The sequence below is a fragment of the Epinephelus lanceolatus genome, chromosome 5 (genome assembly GCF_041903045.1).
Source record: "Epinephelus lanceolatus isolate andai-2023 chromosome 5, ASM4190304v1, whole genome shotgun sequence".
NCBI classification, from domain to species: Eukaryota; Metazoa; Chordata; class Actinopteri; order Perciformes; family Serranidae; genus Epinephelus; species Epinephelus lanceolatus.
The window spans coordinates 17,275,474-17,286,742 of NC_135738.1; the positions used below are offsets into that span (position 1 = coordinate 17,275,474).

General features: G+C 41.5%; 2 protein-coding genes across 3 annotated transcripts in view; one reads left to right on the forward strand and one right to left on the reverse strand.

The window, feature by feature from the left end:
• The window catches only part of LOC117262840 (A-type voltage-gated potassium channel KCND2-like), a 51,082-nt gene extending 43,071 nt beyond the window's left edge, over nucleotides 1-8,011 (forward strand). For both annotated transcript variants that reach the window (XM_033635997.2, XM_033635996.2), the window contains 3 exons: nucleotides 342-440; nucleotides 2,435-2,655; nucleotides 6,413-8,011. In XM_033635997.2, the coding sequence (XP_033491888.1) occupies nucleotides 342-440; nucleotides 2,435-2,655; nucleotides 6,413-6,590 (498 nt within the window). In that variant the 3' untranslated portion in view covers nucleotides 6,591-8,011. The remainder of the gene's footprint in view (nucleotides 1-341; nucleotides 441-2,434; nucleotides 2,656-6,412) is intronic.
• LOC117262567 (uncharacterized) lies at nucleotides 6,850-11,269 on the reverse strand. Its single transcript, XM_033635573.2, has 2 exons — nucleotides 9,716-11,269; nucleotides 6,850-8,694 (listed from the first exon to the last, which is right to left on the reverse strand). Exons 1-2 carry the CDS (start codon nucleotides 11,267-11,269, stop codon nucleotides 8,539-8,541), a joined length of 1,710 nt encoding a protein of 569 aa, XP_033491464.2. The 3' UTR covers nucleotides 6,850-8,538.

Consider the following 11,269-nt stretch of genomic DNA (forward strand, 5'->3'; position numbering starts at 1 on the left):
TTCGATCTGTGTCTAGGTGTGCCACTGCTGTTGCACTGAAATGAGCTCTAATTTGACTTTTCTGGTCCTTCTCACCAAATCAGCGAGAAAGAAAGGCAAAACCCAATTCTATCAGTGAAACATGTTGTAATCAGCCACTGTCTCTGCGCATCTCGAAAACATCCCCATCACTAGGTTCTCAGTAGATTGGCTGCCGTGTTACAGATCAGCATTTCAACCTTCAATGCTTTGCGTACTCTCCACTACATTACTGAGCTAACTGTTGCCTGAGACTCTTGTTTCCGTGCAGAATCTGCACCTGCTCATCTACACTGTGTTTTCTTTACTCTGTGTGTTCCAAGGCCTCCAAGGAGGCAGGACAAGCCCTAGTGGCGAAGGCCCCCAGCCCTCCTTTTGAGAGCCAACATAATCACCTGCTGCACTGCCTGGAGAAGACCACGGTAAGATACCTTTTTCTCTAAAAGCTTTATCCACTGGAAAACATGTGCTTAGGTATCTTTCATTCTTTCTGTCTCGGTAAAGGATTTTAGATGGTTTAAAATAGCTCACTGTAATAAAAAGTTTCTTTTCTGTGAAATTGCATCACTTCTGTCTGTGCTGTGTCCAGGGGCGGATTATCAGACAATGGGCCCACCCTACCCTACCTCCCCTACATAGGAGCAAGACACGCACTTTAGGGGCGGTGTCTACCAATGTGTTTTTCCTGAAGCCAGCGTATTTTTTTAGATACTGTGCAACTGCATATTTTCGCTTTGCTTCAAGCGCCAGCAGCGTGATGAGACGCTGAATCTCTATTCTGCACCAAGCGCTGCCTGTTTGCTTTTGTTTTGAGTTTTAAAATGTGACACATTGGGTAAAACGACACACTCGTCACTTCAGCTGTTTAATCACAGTGGTGGAGGGACAAATATCACAAAGACATGAACAAGTGCTGAACAACACCAATAGAGGAGGAGTATGGTAATATACCATTTATAAATCAATATATCCTTAACTCAGAGCAAGTAGCCGACTCTACCTCGCACCAACTTTTTTACTTGCATGGATATCCCGTATCATAGCAACCAGATGCAACCAAAGCGTCTTAGCTGAAAAAACGCTGCGCCTTCAAAGTGCTCTCAAGTGCTCCCAGCTGAGCATTTCCTGAGGAGCGCCTGGCGTTTTCAACTGGGAAAAAAAAACACTTTGGTGGACAAAGGGCCTTTTAGCTGTTTAGCCTGTCTTTGTGTCATTGTTTTTCATCTCTTTGTAGTCGTAATGCATCTTTTTGTGGTCTCTTTGCAGTCGTTTTTTTGTGTCCTTGTAGTGGTTTTGTGTCTCTGTGGGGTCATTTTTTTGTCTCTTTGAGATTATTTTGTGTCTTTTCGGTCACTTTGTGTCTCTTTGTGGTTGTTTTGCCTCTTTTTTGTAGTTATTTTTTATCTCTTTGTAGTTTCTTTGCATATTCTTGGTCATCTTGAATCACATCCTGGTCACTACGTGTTAATTTGAGTGACATTTTGCAGGTGAGGGCCCCCCTGTACACTGTGGGCCCTTGGGTCTGTGCCTGGTATGCCGGTTCACTAATCCTTTCATGACTGTATTATCAGTAGCGCCAGCCTGTTACAGTGTGTTGCAAATAGAAACAAAGTGAGCTTTTTCATCCATGCACAAACTGTACAAGCTACTGTATTTTATATAAGGCTAGAGTTAAAAATAGCTGTAAATGGGGCTGGGAGTTGCCGATTCCCCTCGCCAGCAACATGCTAAAGATAACATGACTCAGCCAGCCAGTAATATTATTCCCTCCCAACAAACCAGCATACTTCATTTTACACTATCTATAATTTAGAGATGTAAGAGCCTCTTTAATACTCAGCTGTGACATGAGTTTTACACTTGCAGCTCTAAGCCCCGTACAGAGACATGGACAGGCAGTAAATCAGTGTCCCTCCTCGTAGATGATCCTCCCCAGTTGTCTGGGAAAAGCTCCATAAATGCTTCATACCATTCAGATGGGAATGCACATGTTTACATTAGGCCTCTCATGGTGTGCATTATAGATGGCTGGAGTGACAGAAGGGAGGTATAAGAAAAGAGGCATGATTCAGAACATGGCATCAGATCCCACGCGGTGTCACTCTGCCACCTGCTGGCAGAGCCCGACACACACTTGGATCCTGACCTTCAAGTCACGCTCATTTGTCACAGGGATAACAGTTGTGAATGTTTTCACAGATGGCACTTAATATGGACATCTGGGCCAATATATTTCTATTCCCTTGATGATTCATTTTCCAATTATTAAACAATTTTGCTGTGGATTCTGTTCAGTCTGTTTAGTCTTTACTGTGAAACATCTTTACTCATGATTTAGCGCAGCCAATCATTGATGTAATAGAGTGATTCATGAGCAACAATGAATCCCTAATTTTCCGCCGTCTCCCACCGACAGAATCATGAGTTCGTGGATGAGCAGACGTTTCAGGCCAACTGCATGGAGATCTCCATGATGCACAAGTCGGGGTCCCGCACGTCCTCGCTGTCCTCGTCTCCGCACGGCCTCAGCTCGTGCTGCTCTCGACGCCACAGGAAGAAGAGCAGTTTCAGCCTGCCCAGCACAAACAACCAGGAGCTCAGCACCATACAGATAAGAGAGAGGCCAGTGGCCAACAGGTAGTCTCTCAGTCTGTCTGTCTCTACATCTCTGTCTCCCCCGACTCACTCACACCATGTACACTCCCATGGAAACAACTGATCCTGTCTTATCAGATAGAATAAACTGTATTAATTTCACATAGAGGAATTAAAGGAGCTGATTGTAAGATTTAGGGGGATCTAGTGGCATCTAGCAGTGAGGCCTGCAGATTTCAACCAGCTGAAACGTCTCATGTTATGGATTCATTCAGTGTTGATTGTTCAGGAAGGTTTTACTGGGAGCTGAATTATCCACATAGGTCTCTCCAAAACAAACAGGCCAGGAGATTAAAACTGGAAAATACACTAAATAAAGCTGTTTCATGTTACACATTAGTGTCTCTCCCATACTGTTCGGCACATTTCGGACAGCCTGCTAGCCCAGAAACTGCTAATATACGCTCAACTTTTTACTCTGATAGCTTAAGATCCAGACGCTCAGGAGGTGTTTAATGGGGGCTGAATTATCGCAGAGGTCTCTGCCTCTCTGAAAAAACACATGCGGTGATCTGAACCAGTGAAACACTGAATAAAGGGGTTTTATTTAAAAAAAAACAACTGTTTTTCTGACGCTGCTGTGAACTTTGGCAGCTGACAAAAAAACACAAATGGCCCTATCTAGAGCCACTGTTTGGTTTGTCCACTCCAGGCTACTGTTGAAACATGACAGTGCAACATGGTGTTCTCCATGGACGAGGACCCACTCTCTATGTACATATAAACGGCTCATTATAAGGGACACACAATCACACACAATCTAATTTTCATGTGATTATACACTAAAGAAAATGTGCTGATTATATTCCATTTCTGCCAATATATCCCTCGATATCCTACACGCTGGACCTTTAAATGATGGATTCATTCATACAGATGTATAGACAATTGTCTATTATAAGGAAGTACAAAAAAAACCCATAGGATTGCTGTGCAGTGAAAAATCGTGTGTCTCCATATTTTGTTTTAAGGTTTTCAGACAAAGTCGATTCAGATAGTTTTAATGGTTAAATGATCTAAAATACATTAGCTTCACACAAGGCTATTTCCTTTGTTTGATAAAATTTTTTGGAGATACATGGTTTTCATTGGACAGCAACAACATGTGAGTTCAAAGCATGTGTGATTTTAAACACATAGGGTTTCACAAGCGTACAGTCATGTCTTATTCATACCTCTACCGCTGTGTTATTTGCGGGCTGGTGCAGGCAGTTGTTGTGCTCACCAGGTATCAAACTGCGGCTGATTGCGTAATGCATGTAATTTCACACATGCATGTTGGGACCAGAACTGTCTTGAGATCCCACCTCTCGGCTCTGATGCCCAATCAAACTTAATGGCATCTGCAGTGCCTAGTGTGCAGTCACATTTTTCAGGAGGTGCGCGGCGCATCTTTGCAGCTCAAGCCCTGCAAACCATCTCTACAGCTCCACAAAGCATTACTTTCAAATTGCATGTGATAGTCTTAAAGGGCAAGTTCACGCAAGTTATGACTCTTCTGGTGTCTGTCTGCAGATAGCTTTGGTCATATTTGCTCTGGTTTGACGACATCTATCTCTGAGATTTCTGCTTCCAACTCACTACAACAAAAATGGAGGGAATTTGTGGTGCTCAAAGAAAAATAAAAAAACATAGCAACATGTTCCTTCAAAAACATTTCTCTGAATAATCCACAGATGGTTTTTGGTGGAACTACTTTCTACAGAAGAAATAGTCCCTCCTCTCTGTGCAAGCAGTCAAACAGCTTGTTCTGTGGATTATCCACTGCAGCTAGGAAACTGTATCTACTGTTGCTGTTGAAATTATTTTTTTGACGTTGTACGCAGCAACACTCACCTCTATTATATCGGGGCGCAGCAGAATTCTCAGAGATGGATATCTCAACACACAGGCGAATGCTGTAGAACCTAAACTATGTGTATTTCCTGATACCACAAGGGGTGGGAGAGAAAACATGTTACTTCATAAACTGGGTGAACTGGTAGTCAGTAATCTTGTTGTGAAAGATTTCCTACTCAGATGAGAGTTATATTTAATGAGTGAGCCTGCCATCATGTGTTTAGTGTTCATTTCTTATGTGAAAGTTGACCATGACAGTACACACTGTACACTATCAATAGTAGGGGTGTAAATCACCAGTTTCATCATGATATGATATCATATAGTTTTTTTGGACAATATGATATTTGCCGATATTACAAAGTTTGTCACAATAGGATTTTGATTTGATGCGATTTAGGGGCCTGCAATCGATATGAATGATATTATATACACATTTAACTCAGTCGGTTACAGGGGAAGCTGCCACCCCTTATTTTTTTGCTTTCGACCATAAAAGATAAAAACAACACAAAAATAAGGTAAATAATTGTAACTGCCTAAGTGCAGTGAAGTTTACTTTTAACTGACACCACTAACACATAAAACAGCACATGGGACAAGGCTTTTTTCCTCTACTCATAGCTTAACAAATTACAAGTAACATTATTATTTATGTTATTCACTGTTGTTTAAGTCACAGTGTCTCCAGACAGAACAGCTCGGGTGAATGTCAGCCTGCATGCACATTTATTGTTAAAACAGAGCAGGTAATGTTAGTGTAGTGAGAGGTTAGTAGAATGAGATGCCCATCCAGACAGGTAACGTTACGTCGTACATTATCTTGTAACAGCATTGTTTACATACACTCTGAAATCCAAAATATTTCCACTCTGCCAATTTATTCCATTGTCGTTCTCTTGGCTGCTTGCGTATCCTGAAGATGACAATATGGATCAAAGATATTGGATTGTTCAGCATTTAAATGATATATCGATCCAGACTGATGAAATCGTTACACCCCTAGTCAATAAGAAATTAAATCTGTTCACATGCATCCAAAAACACATTTAGAAGGATAGTTCACAGTGCTGTTTATCAGTCTGGATTGTTTTGGTGTGAGTTGCAGAGTGTTGGAGATATTGGCTGTAGACATGTCTGCCTTCTCTCAAATACAATGAAACTACATGTCACTCAGCTTGTGGTGCTCAAAGAAAGGAAAAACATTTGAAAAACTCAACAGCAATGTCTCTTTCCAGAAATCATGACCCAGTTACTCAAGATAATCCACAGACCTTGTTGTGAGCAGTTTCATGTAGGAACTATTTTCTTTCTACTGAACTAAACCTGCCAACCGTATCACTGTGCAGAATGAGGCGTGCATCTACTGCTACAAGCCTCTTGTCCATGAGTAGATGCACACTTCCCTCTGAGTGGTGATACGGCTGGCAGGTGTAGTTTGGTAGAAAGAAAATATTTCCTACATGAAACTGCTCACAACAAGGTCTGTGGATTATCTTGAGTAACTGGGTCATGATTTCTGGAAAGAGACATTGCTGTTGAGTTTTTCAAAACGGATATTTTTTGGGACCTTTGAGCACCACAAGCCGAGTGTCATCTAGTTCCATTATATGTGAGAGAAGGCAGACATCTCCAACACTCAGCAACTCACACCAAAACAATCTAGACTGACTGGCAAAAGGTGAGGTCCACACTGAGAACTGAGATATGTATGTAACTAAATGAGCAAAAGGTCCTTCACATATTCTCCCTGTACTGTACAAAGAATGTGGATGTTTCTGAATCGCAGCTTTCACACTGTACAATATAAGAAAAAAGAACTTTGTGTAATACAGGCTTTGTGTTGTACATTCACAAGGTCAAGCCTCTCACCCTCTTTCATTCGGTGTTTCTTTTACAGCCGCTCCAGCCTGAATGCCAAACTCGATGAGACCGTGCCCTTGAAATGTGACGAACCTTACATCACTCCTTCCATGGTCAGCCTATCTGCGCCGGTGGTGACCTCATCGGACGGGCACGGCTCCTCCACCACCACCGCATACTCTCAGAGCAACATTGTCCGAGTATCTGCCTTGTAGATGTCATGCTTATCTGATCAGCCAACTGGTCTTGAGAAGCACCACATGCTGAGGAGAGGGACCACCGAGCATCAACCTGCCATAATCTAGAGGGATTATACAATTAGCAGAAATCGGGGTTTTTTGAAGTAGTGATCTCATCTGATGTCAAACTCTGCATGGTATTAGAGTGATGTGGACCGCTGCCTTGGGAATGAAAGCGAACCAGCAAATTTTGCTCCATTAAGCACAGCAGAGCAATGAAGTGTTGGGATTGCGTGGTTATCGCTGTTGCCTAAAAATACTGAGAAAAAAACTTTATTTTTGAATATGTAATGTAGTTGTATTTGTGTCTTCTGATTCAAAGGAGGTGAGGCAGACGTTAAAAGGTCGTTCTTGATGGCCTCTGATGACAAAGCACACATATTCATTGACTGAGGGCCATCTTTGTGAATAATAAATCAGCCCACGTACACATGAGGAACATTCACTTCACTGAGTTGAATAGGTTGTTTTAAAACCCCACGATTAACTGGTTTCTGATAGTCCCCTCACTGTTGTAAATTCAGAAAACATACATCCACTGGAATGGATAACTGTTGTGAATATTCATTAACGGACTCATTAACTGGTTGATGTCATCGCTTGATGAGTAAAAATATACTACGCATCCTGACATGTTTGTGAAATGTGCAAGTGAAAGTCAAAATGACTAAATCTGTGTTAGCTTACATATTTGACATTCTGATATGGATCTGTGTGAAAGCCACTGTCGTTAATTAACAATTGATATTGAGAACTATACAGGGTACATATTAGTTAGGTCACAAGGTAGAAATACATGTGAATGTTCTCTGTAACACTTAACTAATACTAACCCTAACGTGGACACATAGCATTGACCTGGAAAAAAACCATATGAAAGAATGTTGAACATCGATTCCATTGAGTTGCTCTTAAATTATAATATTCATCATAAGAAGCGAGACTTGGTAGATTTCACTGTGTTAAAGGGCCATTTTGTACATTTTTCATATTGTAAATATCTCAGAACTTTATCAACTGCATTTGAAGTTGGCTCCTCTTATTTCTAGATTTAGTTGACAGTTGTTGGCATACTATTTCTGTCTGTTAACTGGTTGAATTAAGGATTTGCATGCTGTCATTGCAGAATTCTGTTTTATTAAAAGTATGTCTCTGCTTCTCGTTGGAGGTTTGTCGGTTAAAAATGAGATCGGTGGAAGGAAACACAATGAGACTGGTATGTTATGATGTAAATTCCGCAACACTTTGCTTTTAATGAAATGCAAATCTTGTCATGGAGTACATATATGAGGGGGGAGAGGACAAGGGACAAATGATCACACATTGTGCATTTGGTGCAGTGGATAGAATAAATACTGTAGCTCTACTGAAACATCCATTAAACGACCCATGTCTTTTCTTTTCTTTGCTTTTTTATTTCCCAGAGGACAATTAGGTGGGCTTCATAATGTTTTGGCTGATTACTCAAAGAGCATTACTAATAAGAGGATGGGACCATAATTAGGTGCTGCAGGATGACATGTGAGGACCTGACTGGCCCAGTGGTGGGTCCTGCCTGCAGGGTCTCTGGAGACAGACGAGCAGGCCTCTGTGATTGTTTGACAGGGAACTCAGCAGCGTCCCCCTGCTGAGCTGATTGCGTCAGTCCAGGCTGCTTCTCGCTGCATGCAACGCCTCTGCTCTGCGGTGTTTAGTAACTGCTGTGAAGTCAGCCTGCATAAAATCTGAGATAACGCAGCGGCGTATAAAATAATATACCTCCAAAACCCAAATGAAAATTCACACTTTGATGTCTGGGAGGTTTAATATTTGAGCAGTGACCAGACAAATGTTTTCACCATTTAAATATTCAGTTATATGGTGAATATTGAAAATGGTAATTTGGTCTAGTGCCACTCAAAGGTAGACAGAAGAAGAGAAATGATCATTTCTTACTGAAAATGGACACAAATTTGGTTTTCAGCCGATAAAACTCTGTCCGAAACTGAGGGTTCACTGCAGCGTATATTATTGGGTCACTCAGTGATGTGATGCAGGCGACAGACACGGACAGAATCTCCAAGTCCTGAATGACTGTGATCTGAAAAAGTCATAGAGAATTAAAAAGTGTTAGAGAACATTATTTAAGACTTTGTATAACTGCTATCAATCTATGAAACAGAGGTTTGGGGTTCAAAAAAATCATTTGATGTATGTAAAATCTAATTAATTTGTTGCTGTAAGCAGCTTATATCAGAGGTGGGACCAAACTGGTGTTATGTACGTCTCAAGTTGCACTCAAGGCCCAAGTCCTAAACAGGTCATGGTGCACTTATCAACAATCGTAATGCCATTTTAACAACAGTATATTACATTCACAAAAATCATGAATGCTTATTAAAATTTGTGTTTATTTGTGAAAACAAGTAGTTGCATCTCTGTTGGATTTTTGTTGACCATCAGAAAGTTTTAATACGCAAACAAAATATGTTTGGTGTCATTATTCCAACTGGCGCTCAGAAACTTAATGTTAGTTCTTCATGGTTCTGTCCTGCACCTTGATTGGATGCTGTCAAACTGGTTCACACACCCAGGGAATTAAGTTGCAGCTTGCTGGGAGAGAAAAGAGTTAATGTTAGCTGATTCAGAAAATGAAAGGAAGTGATATGATTCGTGACAGTTTTTAAAAACATACTTTTTAGTCTTTGGGCTTCAAGTATTTTCAAGTCAAAAGGCTCAAGTCCAAGTGTAGTCATGAGTCACTGGTGTTAAAGTAGAAGTTGAGTTGCAAGTCATTTTTCATTTTGTCAAGTTGAATCAAAAGTCATCAAATGTATGACTCGAGTCTGACTCAAGTCCAAGTCATGTGACCCAAGTCCACACCTCTGATGTATGCTCTATTTTGATCACTCCATGCTCTTGAAAATACAACTCACACTCAAATTTACATCTTTGCATCCTCACAATGTTATAATTTCTGGCATTATGACATTTTTGGGGCCTTAAAGTGAGGTCATGGGGCAGAAACAGATGAGAGACACACATCTACTACAAACCAAAGGTGACACATTTGACATACAAAATTAGATTAACAGTTTCACCCTTACCTCACAGATACTTACCCCTGTATTCTTGTTTCCATAAACAACAAAGTTCATCAGGATAGTTGTGATCAGCGGCAGCCAGAATAAGACGAAGGTTATAATTATGTAGCCAGCACGCTTCGCCATTTTACTTTCTTTTTTCTTGTGCGCTCTCTCTTTACTCGCTTTTGAAGGCATCATGCAAACAGCCCCTTCCACTGCCGTGTTTTGTTTTTCAGCTTCTGTTTCAGGGACATTACTTGATACGGGAGGTAATGAAGACACTTGATCTACTGTAGCGACAGTCAGTGTTTCTCCTCTGCTGCTGCTCTTGGCTTGTTTTAGTTCAATCAGTAAAACAGAAGTGGATTCAGGATTTTCTAACTGTGCAGACGGGGGAACATGGGGGCTGGTTTCTTTCATTTCAGAGGGCGCTTTGTCAATTTTCACTCTCTCTTTGGACTGCTTTTCTGTGTCGAAATTGCTTGACACCTTCTGCGGCTTTGTGGTTGAGCTCTTAACACTAGCAGCAGCATCTCCATTTGATGGTTTTGCTTCAGCTTTCGTGCCACAGGGATTAGACTGCTCCGTTTTAAAAGGTTTCTCCTCAGTCTGCACTGCAACCTGCATTGCAGGAGGGTGAGATTGTTTCGTTTCCAAGTCAGTTATCTCCAGTGTATTTTTTAATTCTTTGTTATTCTCTGAACCGACAGAGGAGCATTGTGCAGCTTTTTTTGAGGCCGTAGAATCTGTCTTGGATAAATTTGGTTCAGCTTGTGTCGCCGGTTCCACCTGAGCAACACTTCTGCTCAGGGCCTGGTTTTGCTCTGATTTTCCAAGTCCATTTTCCACAGCTGTGGTTTCTTCTTTCACCTGCTTAACTTTTTCTTTGTCTTTTTTCGAAGGGAGAAAAGTACCTTTGTCAAATATTTTGCGATTGTGTGATCTCACAAGAGCAAATATGCGAGCATAGAATCCAATAATGACACTAAAACAAGCTGCCCAAAGTGGGAACAACATGTAAAGTCCAAAAGTGTCATAAGAGGAGGATGTCTCTCTTGATAATCCTTTGCATCTCTGATACACGGGTGAGTCCTTCACAAATATCGGACAAAAAATAGCCACCAGAATAGCCAAGGCCCATGTGAGAGGAATCAGCAACATGATCCGTCTTCGCCTTTGACTTGTTTTGAAGGGCTGTGCGATGGCCTGGTACCTCTCTGAGCTTATACAGGCCAGTGTCAACAGCTGGATGCAGCAGCTGAAGGAGAAAGAGGCCAATTGTGCATCACAGAGCAGCTCAACCACACTTCCTCTTCGATACACAGTCAGGATGATGATGAGGAGAATGGGGCAGTCAATTACGCATCTCAGAGTGTCTGTGACTGCCAGATTCACCACCAGTGCATTATTCGAAGTTTGCAGTGATTTTTGGTGATAAACTGCCAGTATAACAAAAAGATTTGCCGCGATCCCCACGGCAGAAGTGATCAACAGAATCAAGCTGTTTGCCACCACAAAGGCGACGTCGGTGTATTCCTCCCAAATGGTGCTGTTCCCAGAGTCCCATGCAGGTGTAGGCTCGCCTCTCAT

Excerpts from the sequence above, each read along its gene's own strand:
- LOC117262567 (XM_033635573.2), bottom strand. The coding sequence starts at position 11,269 with ATGAGAGGCGAGCCTACACCTGCATGGGACTCTGGGAACAGCACCATT. Across the intron at positions 8,695-9,715 it reads ATGGAAACAAGAATACAGGG|ATCACAGTCATTCAGGACTT; the intron begins GTAAGTATCTGT and ends TGACTTTTTCAG.